General features: G+C 39.6%; 2 protein-coding genes across 13 annotated transcripts in view; one reads left to right on the top strand and one right to left on the bottom strand.

Annotated features, from left to right (window-relative positions):
- spryd3 (SPRY domain containing 3) overlaps window positions 1-16121 on the top strand; it is a 46733-nt gene extending 30612 nt beyond the window's left edge. For both annotated transcript variants that reach the window (XM_026920756.3, XM_026920755.3), the window contains exons 8-11: window positions 3023-3080; window positions 7742-7849; window positions 9102-9238; window positions 10856-16121. In XM_026920756.3, coding sequence (XP_026776557.1) covers window positions 3023-3080; window positions 7742-7849; window positions 9102-9238; window positions 10856-10990 — 438 coding nt within the window. In that variant the 3' untranslated portion in view covers window positions 10991-16121. The remainder of the gene's footprint in view (window positions 1-3022; window positions 3081-7741; window positions 7850-9101; window positions 9239-10855) is intronic.
- Window positions 16122-16923: 802 nt separating this feature from the next.
- Window positions 16924-25828, bottom strand: part of lima1a (LIM domain and actin binding 1a) — a 24677-nt gene continuing 15772 nt past the window's right edge. For 9 of the 11 annotated variants that reach the window (XM_026920825.3, XM_034311781.2, XM_053240451.1 and 6 more), the window contains 7 exons: window positions 23449-23512; window positions 23135-23232; window positions 22898-22978; window positions 22757-22808; window positions 20191-20246; window positions 19581-19714; window positions 16924-19480 (listed from right to left, as the gene is read on the bottom strand). In XM_026920825.3, the coding sequence (XP_026776626.3) occupies window positions 18598-19480; window positions 19581-19714; window positions 20191-20246; window positions 22757-22808; window positions 22898-22978; window positions 23135-23232; window positions 23449-23512 (1368 nt within the window). In that variant the 3' untranslated portion in view covers window positions 16924-18597. The remainder of the gene's footprint in view (window positions 19481-19580; window positions 19715-20190; window positions 20247-22756; window positions 22809-22897; window positions 22979-23134; window positions 23233-23448; window positions 23513-25828) is intronic. The other 2 variants (XM_053240452.1, XM_034311778.2) reach the window with 1 other exon arrangement.

Here is a 25828-nt window from a genome sequence, read left to right as displayed (position 1 = left end):
ATAACTTTAACTAGCCCTGGCCCCCCCACCCGGCACCACGCCAGCAGCTTGTTTGTAGCTCTGGAGCACTTCCGTTTGCATCCGGTTGCTAGGATGCAGGACAAAGGTCCGAGTGGAGGTAATGAGGGGCGGAGGTGTGTACTAGTGCGCCAGTCTCCATCTCTTATTACCCCTTGGCCTTCCTGACCTGAGACCTCCATTTCCTTTCCTTCCGTTGAGTTGGACTTCAAGACCCTTCGAAAACACAGTACTTAATCCGTTCACAAGGCCAGCACAGACCAGGAAATTTTCTCCCAGCAAACAATTTCATATTTCTAATTCAACAGTGATGAGTGGTTGGCACAAAGGAATCTCTCAACACTCATATCGTACCCTCGTTATGGTGGCTGTGGAGCACATACTGTACCTGCCTCCCTCCCTCACTTATCTCCGTGCTGAATTTGTTAGGAGATGGGCATCAACCTCTATCAACAGCCTCTCAGCGACTTGTTGATTTTGCCACAGTGTGGAAATGCAGGTGGTTCAAATAACACAGATTAACCCCCCCCTCACACACACACACAACCCCATGGATCAGATAGGTTTGAGTCAGTGACACTAGCACGACTGTTTGTGTTCTTTGGAAGCCCGATGCCTCACTTTAATTCCTTTTAACCACTACTTTGGAGAAGACAACCCTCTGTAGTTTGTCAGAAAGGGTTTATCGAGAGCACTTCTACAAGTCCTGTAATTGTGTTTTCCAATGCTACCTCCATGATTGACATGATAATGTTCCTTTTTTGGTCGTATTATTGTTGTGTGCCTGTGTGGATATGATACACTGAAGCAAATCATACCAATGTATGGAATGTGTGGATGTTCACTATGGAGTAAAGCTTGTACAGAATGAAGTTACATACTATAATGATTTATTTTGACACGTACAATCTTCCAAGACGGCTTTCTATTGTAGCGCGTTCATCTGATGTGTCATCATCTCAATCCTCTCTCTTTGCAAATGTGCTTTTGTTCAGTGCCATGCCCTAATGCTCCTAATGCCTCATGGAATGCTTACATTGAGATAGTTCTTAACAGGAACCGTGAGATGAAAATAAGGGGAGGGATGCTTAAGCATATCATCCATCTTGCTAAGACTGGTTCTGTGGCTTTTTTTACCGAGACAGTAAATCCATCAGCTTTTGCTCCGTTGCTTTCTCATCCCCTCTATTTTCCTAATTAGATAAACAGATCAAACGACATCCAGCTCTCAGCGCAACACTGCCGTTGGCCACATACTTTACTGAGCCTGAACCAAAACAGTTTCCACGTAATCTTGGAGACGAGTTTACAAAAAAGCAGGTCTTGTGGTTACAGAGCAGAAAATGAGGATTTGGCTGAAGAGGAACGTGTAAAACACATTCCACTGTCTCTTCTCCTTCCTTTTCTTCCTTTCTTCTATCCCTTTCAAGCATTGTTACTGCTTTCTGAGAAGTGGTTTCCTTAACTTGAAGGAAATTTACGACTTGCATATAAATCTTTATAATCGACATGTAATCATGGATTGCATCAAAGATTTATTTTGTAATTAATTTTTTTTGGTCCACTTTTTGCTTAAACTTCTTTCATTGACTTGTTGATCTGATGCATAGTTGATAGTGGTGCAATGAGATTTAACCCCTGCTTCATCTCTACCTAAAGAGAGCGATACAACGGCGCTTTAGTCCTGTACTCGGTCCGGCTCTCTCACCTCCTCATCTGTACACTTTGCTCAAACAGATCATCTTCCAAAGCTTCAACTTTCATGCTAATACCACTGTCAACGCCATCACCCTCGTCATCTCGTAGATTGCTGACTAGCCGAGTCTCTGCTGTAACTCTGCTGCATTGCATTCTGGGACTTTGAGTCCAGCATTTGCACCAACTTCTACACTAATTCTACGTTCGATTTCTCATTAATATTATGTTCAACTTTTCTGAAAAAATCGCGAATGAGAAAAGAAGCTCTTGCTCATATGTTTTTAGGAGTTAACAGTAAAACCAGACTATTATCCGTTATGTTTGAAAATAATGTTAAATATCTTGAAATGCAAAGGCATGGTTTTAGGAGAAGATGCTCCTCTCATTTCTTTTGAACTGGCTGAGAAATGTATGTGTTCAGCATTGTGTCAGTGAGAGCCTCTGAATTATTTTACACACTCGAGGGCAAAAGAGGTAATGTGTTATTTTTATCTCTTGAACCTGATAAGAGCATCAACATTAAGCAATGAATGCCTCATTTGTGCATCGAGCCATTAGGAAGAGGCAAAACATTTCAGGAATGAATAACAGTTGTGTAGTACTTGTGCAGGTGCTTTGGTTGTAGAGACACAAAAATGCGAAAACACATTTCCGATCGTTAACTCTGACTCATTCTCTGATCTTATCAAAAAAAAAAAAAAAAAAAAAAATCATTTGGCTGCTCTGAGTGTTTCCTGCTGGTGTGGGGCTGTTATATACTAGAGACGCATCCTGTGCTGCTATGTGAAAGCAATCAGGGGTTGACAAATCATAAATCCACTGCCTAGCACACTGGGCAAATGGAAGCTCAGTCCCATGTTATACTTGAATAGAAGTCCAAAACTAAAAACCTAAAGCGCTAAAACCCCACCCTACTTTTTCCAAATATGACGAGCTGAATTATCACCAAACGTATCACAAAAGTGTTCTGATTTGTCTAAATGCAAATTGTGCAAATATTAGATGCACACCTCCGTGCCTCTTTTCCCTCTTTTCAGCAGAAGAGTTTTGCATGAGGTGAGATGATTGTGGTGCAGTTCATTGCTTATTGTTCTCTGAGTTGTTACAACTGTCGTTACACAGTGTGTGTGTGTGTTTGTTTATACATACATTTATTTATAATATCTATATATATATATATTTGTCAAGAGACATTGTGTGTGTAAATTTGAACTTGATATATGCACTGGAAGTATAGTTGCAACGGTCATTTAATGTCTTCATCATTGTCATCTGTATGTGTGTATGTGTGTGTGTTTTTCTCCAGGACTACCCTAAGAACAGACATCCAGGCTGGAGCCGAGGCTCAGTAGCATATCATGCAGGTGAGTCCCACACTACATTGTTTTAAAAATGAAAAGAAAAAAGTCGACCTTCTACTACATAATACAGAAGTTTGTAAAGTAGTCTGGTCAATCACACACCATTCACACCTGTTTACATGTAATCAAATGTTCCTTCAGTTACCTGGATTAAACACCAAATGCTAAATCATCCATAATATGCAAATCAGTTTATTAGATGCAATAAACAACCTCCTGTGTTCTTAGTGGGAAGATGGCTACTGTATTAGACTTATTAGAATTTTTGTCCATATTCAGATATAATCCTGATACACAAAGTATAAATGCAGTCTGACTTTTCTTACACACACATTCTCACTGCTTCAGCCAGTTTGGCTATGTGGGGTGGGTGTGGGTGTGGGTGTGGGTGTGCGCGTGTGTGTGCGCGTGTGCGTGTGGGGGTGCGTGTGGGGGTGTGTGTGTGTGTGTGTGTGTGGGTGTGTGTGATGTGTTCATGCACTGCACCCACATATCACTTAATCTGTCTGTGATTAAGGTTCTGTGCTAGTGACCGGAACATTGTGAGTTCAGATCCAGTAACTGTGAGAGTCATTGGGCCGTGAGCGAGACGCTGCATTCTGAGAGATCATTTCATTTTAACCTCTATTTGCTTTACACATTTTCTGATTTATGTCTATGTTTGTTCCTGTATAGCAGCTCTGTCCAGGCCTGTTCAGAATTTTCTAAGAATTAAAAGTGCATGTCTTTGTCTCTATGTGTAAGTGTCTGTGTGTATGTGTGCTTGTATCTGTGTTTTTGTCTGTAGGTGTTTGTCTTTGTCTGTGTATGTGTCTGTGTGTGTGTCTATGTATATGTCTGTGTGTATATGTGTCTGTCTGTTTTTGTGTTGATGCATGTTATTTTTGTCTGTGTGTATGTCTGTCTGTTTTTCTGTTTATGTATGTGTGTCTGTATGTCTGTCTTTGCATGTCTGTGTCTTTGTGTGTTTGTGTGTGTGTGTGTGTGTCTCTCTCTCTCTCTCTCTGTGAGTCTGTGTCTTTATCTGTATATGTCTGTGTGTCTGTTTTCTGCCCGTGTGTATGTGATTGCTTTGTCTCTGTGGGTCTGTGCATGTCTGTCAGTTTGTGTGTGTTTGCGTGTTGGTATGTATCTGTATATGTATGCCTGTGTGTGTCTGTGTGTCTTTTTCTCTGCTTTTATGTCTGTCTGACGTATGTCTGCAGACGGATCACTGACTTCACTACTGCATTGATCTTGTGTGAGCACTCAGAAGATGACGTTGCCAGAGCCAACATCATCCTATATTTCTATGTATCTTCATCTAAAGCTGTAAATACGTTCTATTATTTGCCCGTTTCTCTTTGCCTCTGCTTGTCCATGGAGTACATGGAATTTTTCTCGAGGGCTTTCTGAATGTGGCCAGGAGCAGCAGCAGTGACGCTTCTGTGTATCTCAGGATCTGTGCACTTTGTGTCTGTGGCTCATTGAGGGCCTGAGCTCTGATAATGGGCTTCAGGATATGAGGACATGAGATGGAGTGTGATTATTGATGAAATGAAGCTTCTTAAGATGCGGAACTCTATCTGACTCTGCAGACTTCCATCTGAGAGAGGCACCTGCAGCATATCAGATGGAAATAAGGAGCTTTGTACAGTTAGCCCCCAACTTCAGTACCTCTGTCATGCCACCACAGCTTTTCACTGAGTCAGTTAGCTTGATTAGCTTCTGACCTTCTGCTACAAAGCTGGGGTGATGTGTTGAGGAGTTTTTGTAGGCTGTGCTGGCAGTAGTTGGAAGACCCTGTCACTCACCAGGGCGGCACAGGTCTTAATAATTTCTTCTTTTTAAAATAAGAGGTGTGATTGATGCGGTCACATGCATACATTCCTTTCATAGCACCACACTCGCAGTATCTTGCCACGCCAAAAGCCCAATGCACATGCAGAACCATATTGGTGATATTTCTTGTGCTGCTCAATTGTAGACTTTCTGGCAGCACTATTTTTATTGACTTAACTAACAAAATTCCAGTCATGCTGTAATGTATATTTTCTCATCATGCCTGCACTTGGCTTATCACATCATCCCTGCACCTCCACTATTATTCTTCCCTACGCTGTGAAGAAAACCTCTTTGCTTATCGCACCCATCAGACTACTACTGTTTGTTATCAAGACCTAAAGGAGTGCCATGTTTATGGTGCGCGTCTCCTGAATAAGCTTTGCCAAGAGAGCGGGCCAGGTGAGGGGGTCATGGGCCATTAAGACGCCGCAATCTATATGAAGAATCCATCTGTGAATCATCAGCCTTTGAGTGTTTACACCTGATGCTAGTACCAGGTGTGGTCCTATACACAGGAACCTAACTGGGTTTTATTCCAGCTGTTTTTCTGTCTGTTCAGAAAAAAAACAGATCTAGAATATGTCTTCTGCCCATTGCACAGGCTACTTGGGTTGGACATTTGCAGTTTTCCTTTGAGAAGGATGTCATAGGAGGAGTGGTAGCTTAAACTTTATGTGAAGGGTAAGATTTCTGTATCTGGTTTAATACTTTGCCTGATTTTGTCAAGTGGGTCGTTTGCCAGACTGTTGGCAGGATGTCGTACCCTTAAACTGTTGTGCTGAGACAAATACAATAATGTTCTTGGCTGGATATAACTGGACTTGATTTGAGGAATCTACTGATGGCACAAGCAACTCTTTATATCTGGTCCTCCACCTCAGGTTGTTTTGCGGAAGCGGCAGCATCCCGGTGGAGATATCTTCTCTCATCTTTTCCAGACAGGCCTCTGAGAAAAGGTCTGAAGTACAGGGAAAAGCATCTGTGCTTGCTGGTGTGTTGTTTCCTGTCAGCTCAGGTGCCAAAAGTCCTGAAAGTGTTCCAGCAGGCCGAGACAACGCACCTATGTCCCCTATCTATTTTTAGCCATCTTCTTCTTCCACACTGGTTGCAGTGTTTTCTGTGCTTGTGGTGTAGTGTTGTGACAGGGGCCCGCATTGGAGTCTTAACGATACACTGTCTCCATCACCCTCCCATATTCAGATAGAGATTGTTTAAGCAGGATCCTGAGCCAGGAACGGGTCCCATGACAACTTCACAAATATTTACCAGCTACACAGTGCGGTGGGCTTTTTGTCTGCATTCTACCTTTTCACTGTTTTCTTCTCTTCATATTTTCATGTTGTTGTCTCTGTCTTGCCATCATTTATTTTGCTCTCTATCAGAAAGATTAAACAAACAGAGCAGTGAAGAAGACATTTAGATGAAGAGAAAAGAAAGCTATTCTCTGTTTTGGCCTGTTGTTGCATCAAGAGCATAAGACATTCTGGGATCATTAAGACCAGAGCATGAGTGGAATGTTCTAGCAATACAAGGATGTTTCATTGTAGATTAGGTCTTTAGGGTTAGAGCAGGTCTTCTTAAAAGAAACAGGTGTGGATTCTGCTTTGCATCTGCATTTTCACTATAAAACCTTTCTCATTTCAGGTTTCACAGCTTATTCTAGAGTTGTGTTATGACACTTTTATAAGCATTGCAAGCCTCAAGGCACAGAAATACATGTCTTTAACATGACAGTTACACATGACATGACATCACCTTGCGCTTAATAGCTGAAAATGCATGTCGACACCTTTATCTTTAGCAACTCTCTGATCACTTCTTCCAAAAATGCAAAAATCCTAGGTGTAAAGTTTGTTCAGATATCAATCTGGGTTATGTATGTATTTCTTGTATAGCATCAGGAATATTAGACCACTTCTTTCCAAGGAGACTTGACGGTTGCTGGCTAAGACTAGCTGCTGGTTGGTCTTCCTGCACATGCCATTTTAGAGCCTTGCAGCTGATCCTGAATCAGGAGACTGACTTGTCTTCAGTCTTCCTAAGTTCACTCATGTCAGTCCACTGCTGTGTCCCCTCCACTGGTTACAGGCTAAAATCCTCATATTTGCCAACAAAGCCAAGAATGCACCAGTCACCCCCCTACCCAATGGTAGTGGTCAAATCCCAGACTGTACCTTGACCCCACACCCATCACAATATTAGAAGAGCAAGCATCAGGACTGGCATCCAGGTGGTGGAGTGAGCCTTTACCAGTTGAATGAAAATTTATTAAGCACTGATTTGAGCGCAGTTCCTGGAAGTGCCACAGCTTGTTGGTATCTTAAGAATTGGGCTAATCTGCAGTTCTGTAAGTTGCTCTTCAGAGGAGTGTCAAATGCCATAAACGTATATGATCGAGAAGCCTGTAGCCTTGAGGCCACTTGAGACTGCCATGTCTGTTCAGTCAGTAAAGCTCTGTCTCCTTCAGAATAAATAGGCTAGTTGTAGACCCCTGCTGGTACTGGTGCATAAAGTGAAATTTAAAGCCTTCTGACTGTCAGTGTAATCTGTCTTTGTCATTACCACTAAATTATACTTCTAGGCCCAGATCAAGTCCATGCCAGTATTAGCTGTGCAAAGAAATTATTCATGCTTGCCTTTTTTCCAGAGAGGTTTAAACTTCAAAAGACAAATGGTGGATGACAAATCCTGTTGAGTTTCAACGACTTGTAGTGTCAGCATCTTTTCAGAAGTGTAAAATTGTTTTTGTATTATTATATTAAAGACTGTGTCTCTTAAAAAATTTACTATTGCTGTTGTTGCTAATTCTTAGTACGATTTGTGTGGGTTGTTTCCTACAGATGATGGGAAGATTTTCCATGGCAGTGGAGTTGGAGATCCATTTGGCCCACGTTGCTTTGAAGGGGACATCATGGGCTGTGGGATCATGTTCCCTCGTGACTATGAAGGTGTGATCTTGTACAAGGATCTTGTTTAACAGAGCACATATCTAGCATCATGATCTTGTGGTTCCTAAAGACATTGCCAGCCACAGCTGATAGGATAAACTAGGACAGGGGTGGATAACTGGATAAAATCATAAATTCATTACCTAGCCCGCCAGACAAAGTGAACGCTCCAGTCGGCTAAAAAAGGTAGCTAACATAATGTAGTAAAGCATGGCAAGGTAGTTATGTGCGTTATTGGAGACACAAACAAATAAAAAAAAATTTTCAATGTTTAACCTTAAGGTGATTGTGTGGGGCGCTAACAAGTTACGTGACAGCTTTACGCTGCATTTTATTTTGCTTGGTCATGTAATCTTCTTGTCTTGAATGCTCGGGCTATTGATTTGTCCACTCTGTACGATAATGAGATCAAGCTAACTGACCCCTTTCATTCACTGACAGTCATGTTAGCATTTTATGTCATGTTAGTACATGTTAGAATGAACATGTACAAAATAAAGCCAAAACATCACAGAATATCCTCTCATGTACCAAGCTCTGTCTATTTTCTTGACTTCCTTGGATTTGATTAACTTTCCATAGTAGAAACTCTGACAGAGGTTCCAGCTACAAGATTTATGTTAATGTGCTCATTCTAATACATTATTATTTCTACAGCAGCACAGACATTTGTATGGCAGACACTTGACATGAATGGATTTGAAAAAAAAACATGTAACCATTGATATGGTGAAGTAAGGAGATTTATTTAGTTAGCATTTTTTGGAAGGAATCTCCAGTGTCAGTGCTTTTTTTAAATTTCCAACACAGGAAAGTCTTCAGGATAGAGGGATTTTTTTTTAGCTAAGTTTTTTGACTTCTTATCTTCAAGAGAGAAAAGATGAAAGGCTGGTGAGGAAACACCTGTTTGTAGCTGCTAACGTAAATGATAAGCAGAACTAACTTGTTTCCATAGACGTTTCACAGTGTTAAATGTGACTATAAATGGATAAAATGGACAACATGCTCTTTACGTAATAAAAAAGTTGTAATTGTTGGCAAATTTCTGTGGTATAAGAGAAATAAAACACTTCTATTATTGGAAAATAATCTTCGAGTTGGTAATCATTGTTGATTATTTACTAAAGCAGCAGGCCCCGGAGTCATTTTACTTATAGCAGTTTGAAATCACAGGCTTCTTGTCACTAGTATGAAAGTACTCTTTTTTTTTGTGTGTGTGTCTCTGTTAAATTTATATATATTTTTCCATTAGATGAGGCTGATGATGGAGAGGACATGGCAGAGAATCCCAAGCAAAACCGCGTTCAGAACGTACTGTACCTAAACGATGAGGATGAGGAGGATGAGGGAGATGACGCAGAGCAAGAGCAGGAAGGCAGGAAGGTTATGGTGAGCTGTCCTGACATTTCCACCTTATTTCCAGTGTACAGGTTTCATAGTCTATTAATCATATTTTACATTATTCTAAATTAGATTATACAAATTGAAACAAGGAAAGCACACTGGAGGCAGGTAGCATTGCTGCCTCCCAGCTCTAGAGTCCTCGGTTCAATCCTGAGCTCAGTTTGTGCGGAGTTTCACATGTGCTCCACATGTCCACATGGGTTTCCTCCTGGTTCTCTGGTTTCCTCCCACCTCCCAAAAACATACCAGGAGGTATACTGGCTATTCTAAATTGCCCCTTGGTGGAAATGTGTGTCTTCATGGTGCTCTATAGTGGACTGTCATCCCATTCAGGCTGTATTCCCGCCTCACCCTCTGTGTTCCTGGGATAGACTCCAAGTCCACAGCAACCCTGATCATGATAAACCAGTTACTGAAGATGAATGAAAGAAGATAAATGATAATCGATGTAATTATCATAATGATGTTTGACATAAGGGATCAGATTCTGTAATCTGATATAACCATGTCTAACAAATACATAACATCAGATTTGTGTTAGAGCTTCAGGCTCGTCTCAGACTGTTTTTATTGCCAGATCTAATTTGATTATTCTATCAGATGGACACATATACAAACACACGTTTGTTTTACTATCCTTGTGAGGACCATTCATTAGTGCAACTAATTAGTGCTAAATCTAAATCTAACCCTAACCTTAACCTCAGTAACCAAAAGCAAACCTTTTTTTTTTTTTTTCCTGGTTTTTGAAGTGGGACCATCCAGTTAAAGCTGCCAGATTTTCCTATCCTTGTGGGGACCCCACAGGATATAAAAACATGCCTCCACCCAACCGCACAGATGAACACATGTGTGTTACATTTGTCACTGCAGCGTTTGGGCTTGTATTTCTTTGCTCTCGATGCCCAAGTGTGACCCATGACTTTTTCATCATGAAGTGCAGTGGTGGTGTTAAAAGCATAATCAGCCATATTTCTTTTCCACAACAGTTGTGGACTGATAGATGGTCGTTTGTCTTGGAAAAACTTCAACATTAGACAGTTACCAAATTCAAACATTGCATTAATCATTTTTATTAGACGCTGCACGTTTTAAGTCAGCAATGTTGTCTTATAGAAAAGGCCAGATCTTTTTGTGCTCGGGTTTGCCTGGGTGTGAAAGTTGAGCAGCATTAATCATGGGGGATTTCAGTACTGATGTAACCACAAAGAATTTTTGCTTTGCCTCCAAAAATCTTGGAGGGTTAATGTTCTCTTTGCCACACTTTTGCAACAATATTTATGTGTCCACTGCTGTGCGCCGTTACTCCACGCTGAAAATTTTTACAACTGTACATATTTAGTAAGTGATGTTAGTTTAGGACTCTGAATTGTTAGTTTGCAATGTGCCTGTGTAAATCTTGTACTTTTGTTGCCCTCAAGCCTTTTGTAAATAAAAACGAAAAAGCCTGACAGCTATCTGAGCCAAATATTGCGTACTTCCAATTCCTCAAAAGTACATGGCATTTATAACTAAGCTTTGTGTGCTATGAGAAGCAGCTGGTGTATGAGCCTGTGTCTCACGTACGTGGCTGCAGAAATATGACTCTCTGTCGCCCCCTAGGTGTTCTTCACCCGCAATGGGAAGATCATTGGGAGGAGGGAGGTGGTGGTGCCGGCTGGAGGATTCTACCCCACCGTCGGCATGCTGAGCAGTGGAGAGAAGGTGAAGGTGGATCTCCACCCTCTCAGCGGCTGATGGCCAGAGACTACAACTAATCCCATGTCGACAGTTCAACTGTGAGCCTGTAGCAACATGAACGGTTTAAAAGGGAATCAGGGAACATTAAGTCTGCAAACTGATCTAATGTCTTTTTTTTTTCTTATTGATGGGTGCACACTGTGGAAGTAGGTGGAAGTTTTTCATATTAATTGCCATGGAACCAAAAACAGCAGTGCATGATTTTCACTCACGCTGGAATAACGATGCATATCTTACTGTCTTTAGGCCTTTTTGTCCTTCAGGGGCCGAGCTGTATTCTCTTTATACGGTTTTGGCGATGGTTCCATGTGTAACCATGTTGAGCAGCTGTATTCAGAGTTGAGCAGAGTGTGTGTGGTAAGAAATTAATACTGAAATACTGCATACACTCATATTATTATTTGGACTTAAGGGCTATATAGACAGTTACATTATTATGTGTTAAATAGCAGCTATTCACACTTTTTGTACCAAAGGGCTTTTCTCTTAGCTGTAAGTCCAGCTACACTGTATGACAATTTTTTGTCAGTGATATGATATTGGCAATATAATATATTATATCTAGTAATAGTAATTAGAAGAACAAACAACCACAGAATGTAACTTGTGGCCAATATTAGATGTTTAAATGTGACCTCGAAAAATAAAGAATCATATAAATACAGATTTATTCCCAAATTACAAATATTCAGTAAAATACTTACTCAAATCAGGGGTGGACAAATTATAAATCATAAATTCATTAGCTAGCTCTTCGGGCAAGTAAAATCTCTTAAAGTGCTGCCCAGTACCAATTTTAACCGACAAGGCTAAAAAGTGGCAAGCTACATAGCTAGTTAAGTGAATTAATACAGAGACAAATGAGTATAAAATTATAAAATAATGGTTCAGCTATTAGCCATGATGTTTTCTTCACATCGCACATAAAAACCCTTCGTTCACACTAGCAAGAGACAAGTCACTTGTATCGCTTGTAGTGTGTCTCTTGTGGGCGTGCACTCTCTAGCGTGCACTCATGAGGATGGAACTGAAGAAAAGTCGGACCAGACCGAGTACATCATTGAGTGGATTGGTCCGAGGAATCATTTGAATTTGGATTCGTCGCTTTGCAGTGTCGTATCTAATTTGCATAGGATTAAGAAAATCTCAGTTCAGTTATCAACTGTTATGCCATCACTTTGTCGATTGCTGTTGTCGCTGAAATTGTGGCTCTATGTCATGTATATTCATAGAAAACAAATGATCGCCGGTAACTTTCTAGTGTGAATGCAAGGGTATTCCGCACTTGACTCGGTTTTGTCAGTGTCCACATACCTGCGTGTATCAGTTTTCCATGCACAATAATTAATTCGCCTAGTAAAAGCCAATGTTCATCGTGCAGCAGGTGGTGGGATTCACCACGTGTAACTTGTGCTATAGTTACATCATCAAGGTGCATCGTGAAGCATGTTTTGTCTAAATATAAATCAAAGTAAAAGTCAATAGCAAGTAGGATTTAGGAGAAAACAGCTAGCCTACAGAGCCTACTTGTCCTTTGTGCCCAAACTACTCACTAGTCCACCCCTGGAAATTATTTTTATATTATTTCATTCTTTACAATATTAGTAAAGATTTTTATTTTAAAGATAAATGTACATCCCAGCGCATTTTCCTCCAGAAAATTATGTTCCCTGAATTAGCCTAATCTCAACAGTATCTAAATTACACAATAAGGAATCAGTCATATACCTCCAAGCCATTCATCATCATCTTTACCTTCATGAACAGAGGCATGTATGCAGAAGGAGAAGTGTTTTTTAGGCCCCCACTGGAGGAGTTGTCACTTACAGATGAGCAGTGTTTTAAAGGCTATCGATCTGTGATGCTGACCTGAAACAACAAATTGACAGCTGAGCGTCTGATTGTTTCAGAAGGCGTCTGGGGGAAATTCTCCGAGTCTCCTTGGTGTCCATCATTTTAAACAGAGGCATAATGTTCAGAAAGTTTCCCATTAAGCAGCGGAGAAGGAGAGCTTGTGAATGCGACTATCAAGACAATCAACAACAATATATTCAGCTTCTATTAGATTACATATTTCTTATTTTTATATCATCATATCAGTCTAACCTTCTAACTTTAATTTGAAAAAAAAAATTACATTTACATTGAATTGACAGCAAATTTCACTTATTAAATGTAAACTGTTTATTTCTTATCACCTGAAAATTGTGCCAACGCAGGTCATTTTAATCATTTAAATAATCGAGATCATTATCTAAATACGGTTAACTATTTTTCGTACATATATATTTGTTTTATGAGCTTAAGTGGCCCGCTTAAGTCACCAACTCTGAATACAGCGAAACTTAAATGATTTCAATTGACTAACGAGAGTTGTATGAAGCTGATTTTCTGATGCATAGATCATATGTAGCTATATATATATATTTTTAAAAAGCTTGTATATAATGTACAGTTATATATATACTATATATATATATCACCGGCTGTACTGATGCCACAGCAAGTAACAAAGAATCACTTCAGGAAATAGCTGAATGAATGACTGAATAAAGGAATGAATGAAAGGAGTGAATGGACAGAGAATGGCATTTCAGTTTATAAACAGCATGCATTCGAGGGGCAGTCGCGTCCCCGAGCATCATCGTCACGGTCCTGCACCTTCCCCTTTCCCTCACAGTCCTAAAGCTGGTGACATTTCTACTTTGTCATGTTTTTGTTTTGTTTTTTTTTCCTGATCAACTGACATTCAGAAAGAAAGTGCCACTTTGTTATCGCTGCTTCGTGGAAATGAGGCCTTGGGCAGGAGCAGAGAAATGTCACGAGGTAATTGCGTCCACAGCAGAGGTCAGACAGTTTGCAGTGACGTATGCTTTTCTGAGATGCTAAATGCAATCTGAAAAAAAAATCTAGAAATAAAAGAGGTTTATTTCTTTATACTGGTGTGTTTGTATTATATGTATGCAATTCAGCAGGGCCGTATTCAGAGAGGAGATTTGTTCACGCTGTGAGTATTCAGAACCTTAGGTGCAACTCCGTACTTTCAGAAGTTGCGTGAGAGTTCCACACGTCAGGTGTTGTTTGAGAAAAACTGAGGCATGTCTGAACTTGCATGCAGTTCTGAACTTGGATGCATTATTCTTGAGCGAGTCGGAAAAAGAATAGCGTGATAAAATAGCTTAAATCCAGTGCACACTTTACGATTTCATGGGCAAGATTTATAAACTTGTGACTTTGTTACATTGTGCACACGGAGTATCAATTGGTGTGCAATTAAAATAATAATAGGATGGACTGGATCAAGTGCTATTTTATAAGCTGCTCAGTATTGAAGGTGGAAGCCATTTTCTTAAAGTGAGTAATGTGATGACTAGACACACACACACACACACACACACACACATATATATATATATATATATATATATATATATATATATATATATATATATATATATATATACACACACACACACACACACACACACACACACACACACACACACACACCGATCAGCCATAACATTAAAACCACTGACAGGTGAAGTGAGTAACGTTACAGTGGCACCTGTCAAGGGGTGAGATATATAATAGTCAGCAAGTGAACAGTTAGTTCTTGAAGTTGATGTGTTGGAAGCAAGAAAAATGGACAAGCGTACGGATCTGAGGGACTTTGACGAGGGACAAATTGTGATGGATAGATGACTGGGTCAGAGCGTCTCCAAAACAGCAGGTCTTGTGGGGTGTTCCCAGTATGCAGTGGTTAGTACCTACTAAAAGTGGTCCAAAGAAGGACAACCGGTGAATCAGTAACAGGGTCATGGGCGCCCAAGGCTCACTGATGTGCGTGGGGAGCGAAGGCTAGCCCTTCTGGTCCAATCCCACAGAAGAGCTACTGTAACACAAATTGCTGAAACTGTTAATGCTGGCTATGATAGAAAGGTGTCAGAACAAAAGCGCCAAAACCAAGTACACCCCTTCATGGCAACGGTATTCCCTAATGTCAGTGGCCTCTTTCAGCAGGATAATGCGCCCTGTCACACTGCAAAAATTGTTCAAGAATGGTTTGAGGAAAATGACAGAGTTCAAGGTGTTGATTTGGCCTCCAAATTGCCCAGATCTCAATCCGATCAAGCATCTGTGGGATGTGTTGGACAAACAAGTCCAATCCATGGAGGCCCCCAGGATCTGCTGCTACTGTCTTGGTGCCAGATACCACAGCACACCTTCAGAGGTCTTGTGGAGTCCATGTCTCGAAGGGTCAGAGCTGTTTTGGAGGCACAAGGGACCTACAAAATATTAGGCAGGTGGTTATGTTATGGTGATTATGTAAAGTTATGGCTGATCGGTGTATATTTTCTTCTTCAATGTGCATTTTCTATCTGTTTTTTTTTTTTTTTCAAAGCAAGTGATTGTGCATATTCTGAATGGGAAGTGCAGAAAATTGATTTAAGCACTCAAAGTCTTAATGCATGCAAATTTAACTGCTTAACTTTGACAGAACTCTGAATATGGCCCTTAATGAGGTTTTAAGTGGAAGTCTTAAGACCGTGTCTCAGGTTGGACATGTGTGTATCTTCATTTTCTCAGTGTCTTGACAGCAATCTATTTCTTTCTTTTTTTTTTTCTTTAGTTAAAAAGTGTTTGCCACATTATTTAGCCATGACGTGTGTCACTGACTGGATGCCACCTCGTATTAAAAAAAAAAAAAAAAAAAGATGTTCTTTGGCAGTGTGTGCTTTAACATGAGTTATTCCAATTCACTAATGCCCTGAGCACTTTACAGCAGATTGATTGTGTGGGTAACAGTGTGGTGGTTTTACAGCTGTGTGTTTGTGATGAAAGATGTTGGAGCAGGGATCACCATGACATATTTATATGACACATGCATTTTCTGCTCCAGCCATCTTGGACCGAGCCCACCGATCTGCAAACTTCAGACAGTAATTGTTTTTGTCTTGTCATCATGTCCCAAAATTCAGAGAAATGCAATGTATTTTTTTCATGTTGGTTAATGCCAAAAATGTCACTATAGATCCTTCAAACTCTCCCACTAAAAGGGAAGACGATTAATTATTTTACATATCTGTTGAATGATGACATTAAACCACATTTGCTTCACTTTAAAGTGTTTCAGCTCTTTTTCCTCTCCATAAATCGTGAGATTTCGTCGTCTTGTATTAAGTAGACAGTAGAGTTTTTGCACATGTCTGGAAAGTCTGAAAAACTCTGGAATTTGTAAGGCACTCATTTCCAGAGTTCATTTCCATTTTGAAAAAAAAAAAAAGGGGCTTTCTGTCATTAAGAAAATATATAGATTTAAAACACTCAAGGATTTAAATCTGTTGTATTATTCTCTTATATAAAGCAGCCTCCTGCTGCACATTCGATCATTTCATGCCATGTTCACAACCTTGAAAACTAGCAAGAAAGTCTGGAAAGATTAAAAAAAAAAAAAAACAACTCTGGTAAAGTCTGATCTGATTTTCCTTTTTTCAGCAGAAAAGGGTGAGAATTTTTTTTTTTGAAAGGAATAAAACAACAGGATGTGTCCTGATGTGGCAAAGCAGAGTTACTGTTACTTTGTCAGTGCTTACAATTTGTATTTATTATGGAATGATACACAGTCATTTTTATCCATTTATAGTACCTGATATCACAAGAACAGAAACAGCTATAAACATTCGTTCCCTTGCCAGACTTATTTTTTCTCTTTTTTAAAGTACATAAGAAAAAATTGCATCTTCTCATGGTACTTAAAAACCACATTAAAATTTTTACTTTTACTGAGCTTTTCCTCTGAGCACTGACACTGGAGACTCCTTCCCAAAATGCTAAGTAACATCTCTTGACAGAAACTTCACCATGTCTACAATTACACTTTTTTTTTTTTTTAATTAGTCCTTGTGAATGAGCAGTTACTACAGAAATGATAACATATTAGAATGAGTGCTTTACTTTCTGGATAAGGGGATAAGGTTTACATAAAAGTGTAATACTTGTGATCACATGAAAAAGTCTTGAATTTGGATAAAACCATATAGGAATATGAAGAAGCAGACCATCGAGCAATCGTTTTCTGCCTGCTCCTTTATATTGTTGAGTTGTATAATAGATGACTGCTTTTGTCACACACACACACACACACACACACACACACACACACACTGCTGTTATGCGAGATCTCATGCTGCTAGAAATGTTTACAATCGTACCCTAATTGCAGCACGAAACCATTTCCAACATATGGTTATGATTTCCATAGAAATTTGGAATCTAAGCATTAGATCAATCTTTTAGAAAGCAAGCAGTTGGAACATGAGCTATAGGGGCATGTGACAGTCACTTGAGAGAGAGTACACATAGTGAACTGTGTTAGTTTAAGAAATCCTGAGTCACTTCATTTTTCATTATTTCTTGTATAAATTGTGTAAACGCACCCATTTTTGGAGGCCCAACAATCAAAATGTTGAAGAAAAAAAAAACAATTATGTATTAAATACTTATTTATTGAAGGAAATTTGGTCCCCTGGTTTTAAAAAAAAGTAACATTTAAAATGCAAGTGCGCAAGACCGTGCTAAAAGGCATCCATTGATACATCCATACAGCTGTCCATACATAGCACACAACCTATTTCACTTCTAAAAGATCACATGTGCTGAGACATATTTCCATGACTAAAACAAATTTCCAAAGTCCGAGCCTCTAGCTCACACAGCTGGATGACTGCCAAGTCTTAATGCTCAATCAAAAACAAATTATTTTGCATCTGGAAAAAAAAAAATTAATAATAATAATGAATGACTTGAACTAGTAGACTGCTTTTTGTCCTTGTACAACTTGTTTTATGGTGGATTATATAAGAGCATCTAAAACAGAACTACAGAGGTGCAAGAAAATCCTAGCAAACAGAGAGAAAAAAAACAACTTTACCACAAAAAACCCTAACGGTTAGTGGTGTCATAAATGATGAACAGCAATTTCTATCCTGTGCTTTTAGCGACTACAGACCAGTTCTTGTTTTCTAGTGGTTCACAAAACAGTGGTTTACGAATTCACAGTCTAAGGTGTAAGGTAAAGTCAGCATAAGCACTACCAGAAGCAAATGTCTATTATGTACTGCATCCTTTCCCCTTCAGTGAATTGGCTTGTCCACTGGGAGAATTTAATTCGCATTTTGCTTTAGCTAAAACAGTAGAAAAGAGTCGTTTTCAGGTGTCCTCCATATTTTTGTGGCACAGAGTCAGAAACTGCAAATGCCACAGCCAAACTGTAAATGTTGGCACCTCTTCTATCTAACAGATAACATGAAAAAAGATTCTATAAAATTTCAAAGCAACATTAAATGGCAACCCATACGCTACAAAAAAGACATAGAAAATACACACTGTACATACATAAAAAGTACCAATAAAAATAAAACCTTGTGCATCTTTCTCATGTGCTGCACATGATGTGGCCCCTTGTGGAAATCTGAATTCACTCACTGAGGGACAGAGACTACTGCCACAGATAAAAGGAAGACCAGTGAAGGTGATCCCTTGAAAGTCAGTGGAATTAAACAGACTTTAATTTCGTTTCACTCATTTATTGGTAACACGGATCAGTCATCGTCATCGTCGTCGTCTTCTTCGTAGTGACGGTTTTTCCTGATCACATCCTCAATGGACGCATCTTGCTCTTCCTCGCCATCCCAGAATCCCACATCCTGAGAGTGTTTCTGCTCAAACCCAGAGCTTGATTCACCCTCGCTGAGGGGGGAGGAAGGAGGTGTGTCCTCCAGTGATGCACTCTGGCATGTGAAAGACGGTGGCTCCTCCTCTTCCGGCTGATCTTTCTCTTCAGTGACTCCTTCATCACGCCTATCTTCGACTTCCACTTCCTCCTGTCCAGCCTCTTCACTTATTTCCTGCTTTTCCAGTGGCTGGGGCTGAGTTGGGCGTGTCAGACTGGGTTGACTGACAGCTGAGGCAGGGCTGCTGACTGAAAAGGGGCGGCTGCGCTCTTTAAGCGAGGAGCTGCTGCAGATGTCAGAGAGCTCTGCTTTTTCGGTACAGAGTGGGCTCGAGTCGCCCTCTGGTGGCCATTTTGGGCGGCTGGGACACACAGCGGCCTCTTCAGCCAGCACATTGGTTTGAGCTGAAGCTTCCTCGCTGTCTGTTTTTGGAGGCCAGGAGATCTTCAGCCGTCTGGTTTCCACTGGTTTCTCCATTCTCTCTGATGATGCATCCTGAGCCCGTGTCTCCAGTGAGGCAGTGAGGATGTTCACTTTAACCAGAGGAGACTCCTCCACTGTGGGACTGCTGTTGTTTTCCAAAGGCTCCTCCTGGCCCTCCTGGTCCTCTGAACCCTCTCCTCGGGAGTCCCACAGCTCCTTGTGGGGACGGTGTCCAAAACCTTCATCGTAGTTCCCTTTAGCCTTGAAGAGCTGGCAGAAGTGTGGCTTGCAGTAGACGTTGTTATGTAGAGAGGCGTAGTTTGCGAGGCTAAACAGCACAGGAAAGAAGGAAAGATGAGAAAATTCAATGGAATGGTGATGCAAACATTAAGGATTAAATTAGAACAATTTTTCTGAGATCGTTTCACCTCAGTTTCGTGTTGCAGTAAGCGCAGCGGAAGCAGGAGTTGTGATAAACTTGCTGGTTGGCGACCAATCGCTCCAGGGGGTACACGGTCTTCGTGCACGTCACGCAGCTCTCACGCGTCGGCAAACTGAACTTCTAAACACACACAGATTCACACGATAAGCTTTAACTATTACAAATGAGCATTGTCTAAATTGTTTATCAAATAGTATTAAAGGAATAAACCACTGATTTTCAAGCTAATCTCTATTCGAAGTGTATATGTGATTAGCATTGATGATCATTTCAACACAGAAAAGAAAGTTTTCTTGCAAAGTAGAAAAAGATTCTCAAAACGTACATACAAAGGAAGTCTAAGGGCAGGTGTTGTTAATGTTAAATATGTAATGCAGTCTGATTGTGCATTACTGCCACAAATTGTTTGGGAATGTTTACACTGGGATAACTGGGATTACCTTTCCTGAGTTTGAAAGTTGCATACATTTTGGATACACTTCTTGTGCTAAGTCTACATAAACTACAGATGCTACAGATGGAGTATTCCTTTAAGCATTCTACTCAAAGACTCTCACTTTAAAATGTACACAATGGTAAGAAATCTGAGGGATCACCTTAACCGTTTTAGTTTGGCCATGGTCAGAAACAGGAGTAGCCACAGTGGAGCCTGCTGAAAGAGGAAAATCTTGATGAAGTGACATCAACCCAAAAACAATAGAAGGAGCCAGTGAATTTAAAATGCAATCCATGTCATTAGACAGGATTGTGTTTTATTCTGTTACACAACTACAGTATTTTTTTATCTTCATGTCTGTAAAGCGCAAGCTACATGACAGAAGCAGAAGAGCGTACAGCAGGAATTAATGTAGCCAAAGCTATAGTCTCTTTCAAATAATGTAGCCTTGTCAGTTTATCTTGCTAAATACTAAAAAGCAAAGAACTATTACTGAGAAACAGCAAAGTGCAAACTCCTCTGTACCATGGAGGAAAACATACAGACAGTTACAAAGCACTGACACTGGAGACTCCTTCCATGAATATTAAATAAACATGTCCTTACAGAAAGCTTCACCGAATCAACAATTACACCTTTCCTTATTAAATAACAGCATGTTTTCATTTTATTTCTACGACCATGTCTATTTATTATTAAATTTAGATTATGGGTAGCAAACAACCTCAAATGGATATTAGGAATTTTCTGCGACCCCAAGCCTTGACTACGCTACATTTTTAAATTCCAGATTTATAATATATGACTACTGTAACGTGAACATTTTATTATGTCAGTGACATACATATGTGTAACGTCAGTGACTAAAAACCAAAGGAAGCGTCTTTGCACTGACAGAGCCAACGGGACATCAGAGCCAAAAGATCCCTGTCCATCACTATGCGAAGCTGAAATGTCAAATTTTATAGATTTCATGCACAGCATTGCTAAACACACTGGCAAGCTCTGTTTCTTTTAAAACTTTCCACTGTCATCATGACAGTTAGGCATGATTGTCTTAAATCAAAAACTCTGACCTTACATTCAAAAGTATTTACTAAACTAGAAAACAGCAAAACAGAGCTTTCGGTAGGTTTTAACGCTACATGAAGGGTTTTAAAATTCAAACACTGACTACAGGAAAACCAGTTAGTATTAGTGCTCACTAACGGTCTAGAATAGTACATAAGTATGCGGTCTGAGATACAACGCTAGTTTGTTTAGTGGAGGTAGATGGATGAGGAAATGATAGTAAAAAAGACTAAAATAACACATTAATTTAAATGTTGCTTACAGTAACATTTCAAAATATTAGCACACAAATATTAATTTGTAAAATTCTAATATTAATTTGTAAAATAAATAAATGAAACAAAAAGGAAGTTTGTGAATTTCTCCCATGACCCCATTTGTAAATCAAGTGACTATGTTTGTGACTCCAAGTGACCCCTGAACTATAGACACAACGTATTAGAACAAGCGCATTAATATAAATTTTACTTGCTTTACAGCTGGAACTACTTTCAGAGCTGCTGTTATAGATTTCACAAAACTGTGAGGTGAAGTCAACAAGGTGTGTTAAACACATTGTTTGATCACAGGGTTGCATGTCTCGGGTAACCTGAATCCTGCTACACAATAGAGAACTTTCCCCGCACAATAATATTAGCACCTTATACCACAGTGCTGTTGTTATTGTGTTGCAGGATTCAGGTTACAAGAGACTTCCAACCTCATGATCCAATAATGTGTTTAACACGCCCTTGTTGTGTAACCCGAGTCCTGCTCCTTATTCACACAAAGTCATATTAGTACCTTATACCACAGCACTGCTGAATTCTTGATTCCAACTGGTCAGAAGGTGCCGGGTTATTTGTTGATTATTAGCGCCTCTGACAGTAATTCCAGTTGTAATGCAGCTCTCAGGTGTATATTAATGTGCTTGTTGTAATACGTTATCGTTTCTATACAGCTAATTCCCAGGGACTAAAAGGAATGTGGTTATTTGAAGGTGTAATAGTTCATTTTTTTTATTACTTGTACAAATAACTTGTAAAATATGTAGAACATGATCAAAAATAATGGTTTAAGCCATGATCATAGGACAAAAGTATTATGTGGCTTAGAAAACCCATTTGGAAAACCGACTTCCGGTTGTTTGTGTTTGAATGGACTTCGCATTAGTCATTTTACAAACAATCTACTCTAAGGGCCACTGTAGATCCTGGGGGGCGGAGCTTTGTGAACATGGGCGGAAATGGGGCGGGCCCAAGGAGTTAAAAACATCATAAATCAAATGCCTAATCCACGTACTTAAAATAATCTTAGAGCTAAGAGAGAGAGAGAGATGATCTTGAAAAAACTGACTAAATCTTACCTAATCTTACCACTTTTAACAAAGAAAAATATATAATTGCTGATATAGTGAAGCTTTCTGTACGGAGACGTGTAACATTTATGGAAGGAGTCTTCAGTGTCAGTGGGTTTTCAGATATGGAAGTGTCTTCAGGATTTCTCGATAACATGACAAGCTGTGTTTTTTTCTCTTATTAACTTCAAAAGAGAGAAAAGCAGAGGCAGGCAAGGGAACAATTTAGAGAAACTAACTAGGTTTCAGAATATTAGCTGTAACTGTAAATGGATAAAAAGTACAGTGTATCAAACTTTATTAAAGTAAAGTGGCTCACCGTTGTTATCTGTGGTTGAAGCTTTCCTGCTGTCAGACTCAGGAGTGGAGGTCTGCGCAACACAGACACACAATGAGTGAAGAAACAGAAATGGTGCCCTCTACAGGCAAAACACAGTCCATCATCAGCAGCAGCACCTACCACATCCAGCGGGACCGGAGGGACATTTTCCTTCTGCTTCACGCTATAAGCACGTGCCTCCATGTCCACTTCACTCTGGCCCTGAGGGGGAAATAAAACACGTCACAAAGCTGCTTAAGCAAGACAACGAGACAGAATGGAGCAGAGCAACTTCATGCCACCTCACTTCAGCACAGGAAGTGGCCTGAACTAATCAGACTAAATGATTATAGAGAGTTGATAAAGCAGGACACTCACACAAGAGGACGAGGACACGTCTAGTTTAGACACTGCGGCCTGATAGAGGGCCATTCTTTCCCTGAGGGGCGTGGTCTCCACCATTGTCTCAAACACTCCTGAGAGAGAGAGAGAGAGAGAGAGAGAGAGAGAGAAAGTCAGATAGTGTACAGGACACAAGGTCAGGGTAGGAATAGGAAACAGGCATTTCCACAGCAAGCACTAGATCACTTAATGTCAGCTGTCAGCCTTTTCCTTTGCTCTCTTGATCCTAACTCACGAATAGCACTCGCCAAAAGAAAACAATCACAAACAACTGCACACTTTTTCTATACCTTTGTCTCCAAATTCCATTTTGTCAGGGCCACTTCCTGAGGTTTGTACCGACTCTCCAGAAACCTGCACAGGCAAAACACTAGATTAGCGATGGTTTAATCAGGAAGAGGACACAGTAAAGAACACTTGCACTGTATTTAACTCGATAAAAGACGGGAGGCTTCTAGGAGCTTGCACCACTTTAGAGGACAGTTGTGTGAAAATTTATAAAAGGAAATACTAGGGAATATACATACATACAGCACATACACATCGGTTAAATATGTAACATGTTTTAATTAATTTTCTATAACAGCAGCTCTGACAATAGATCTGGCTTTGTGGGTTATATTAATATGATTATTCTAATATGTTACCGTTTCTATAGTAACAGCTCGTATGGCAGATGCTCCACATTATTGATATGGTGAAGTTTTCTGTGAGAAGATGTTTATTTGACATTTATGGAAGGAGTCTCTAGTATCAGCGCTTTGTATGAGTCAGATGCGAAGCTGTAACTAAAGTTGTCTGACACAGAAGAGTCTTTTGGACAGAGTTTGAAGTTTGTCAGTAATATGACAAGCTTCAGGAACTTTTTTATCCTATTAACTTCAGAAAGAGAAAAAACATAGAGGCTGGTGAAGCAACGACTGCTTATAGCAGGTGAATACAGGAATTAACTTGTTTCATGGGCGTTCCACAGCATTAAAGGTAACTATAAATAGATCAAAAGTATGACGTGATGTTCATTAATAAATTAAACATTGTTAGCACTGGCAAATTGCTGTAGTATAAGAGGAACGTCAGGACGTGCTGTTATAAGAAAATAAATCAACTTCAGGGTGGAAACAGTAACTCTTCACATCGGGCCTCATCACAACAACTCATCATTGATTATTTTTCTAGAACAGCACACAGCCAAGTGTTTTATTCCTTACATTATGAACAGAATATAATTTTCACTTGTACTTCTGTCTCTGTCTAATAAAGTTATAAATGTGATTAGATGAAAACTGCAGCACCGTCATTCAAAAAACAAAAAACAAAAACAGTTGAGTCGAGTCCTGTGCTGTCCTGCCAGCCTTTAATAATCCACTAATGAGCTCAGGATAACGGACGCACTGGCAGACACCACTGTCTAGCCACTCTATACACACTGTACTCACACACACACACACACACACACACACACACACACACACACAATCATCTCCCCCAAAACCCAGGCCGCCTCTACACCTGGACCTGTTGGGAGGACACCAGACATCGCACAGCTGCACAAACCACGGGATTAGTCTGCTCTGTGCTAAGCGGAGAAGAAAGGTCATGTGAGTGTAGATAAATAATGAACAGCAGGATAACGTCTACTGTCCAAGTACAACAGCAGGTTCTTCAGATGAACAAAGCTCAACTGCTAGTTCATGTTCAAAGCCATGAGAGATTTGTGGGTAGAAGGTTTTAAGAAAACATGACTGGCTGTGGTTCCTCATCAGGGCTTCCTTCTTCTGTTTTGCTAAGAGAGAGAGTCAATCAGTCAATCTCACTTTTCTACAGCTGTATAGCAGACTTGCATGTTGCTCTTTAGTGCATGTGGTGAATAATTTCAGAACACTGCATCAGCAGTAATAAAATATATTTAAAATAAATGATTAAAAAATAGTAAACTGTTTATAATAATAATTAATTTAAAAAGTTTATTTAAAAAATAAAAAGGGGTTTAATCATACAAAAGATAAACAAATTTTTAAAAAATCAAAAACTATTTTAAAAAGTTTTTTTTGCTTCAGGGACATACGTTATATATTTATATAATATATTTATTTATATTATTATATTATTTTTTGTAAGAATTTTTTTAATTATTTTTTAAATTTATATTTAGATGCTTATTAAAAATTGCATTAGGGTTTTTTTTGGTTTCAAGTAAGATTTGTTTCTTTCTTTTTTTTTTTTTTTTTTTTTTTTAAAAGAGTTTTTATACGTTTTATACTACTTCAGTGTAAATGGTGCAAGGTTCCAACCTGGCCGAGTTTTGCCCTTGTGTTTGACACAGAAAACAGGAACGGACCTTTTTCTGCTTTAGAGAGTTACATTAAATATAATCCTACACCAAATGTACAATTTTAGTGTCAGCTGCCATTTTATATAAAAAAGCAACAACACATTTACAAGGAAAATTAAAAGAGGAATTAAGTCATGTTGGCTGTTTTCATTTTAGACCATTTCAGAGGCAACATTCATTCATTCAATATAAAAATGAATAAAAGCAGAGACTTAAAGTAGACTGTACCATTATTAACTCACCAGACAAGAAAAAGAAGCAAAGCAGTCTCTACACGGACTTCTGACAACATCTACAAGAACTTGTTTCAAACACAGCCACCCCTAGCAGTCCTGGAG

This window comes from Pangasianodon hypophthalmus, chromosome 16, assembly GCF_027358585.1.
Source record: "Pangasianodon hypophthalmus isolate fPanHyp1 chromosome 16, fPanHyp1.pri, whole genome shotgun sequence".
NCBI lineage: Eukaryota > Metazoa > Chordata > Actinopteri > Siluriformes > Pangasiidae > Pangasianodon > Pangasianodon hypophthalmus.
The sequence above is the reverse complement of the archived record's forward strand: the minus strand, read 5'-3'. Positions and strand labels throughout refer to the sequence as shown.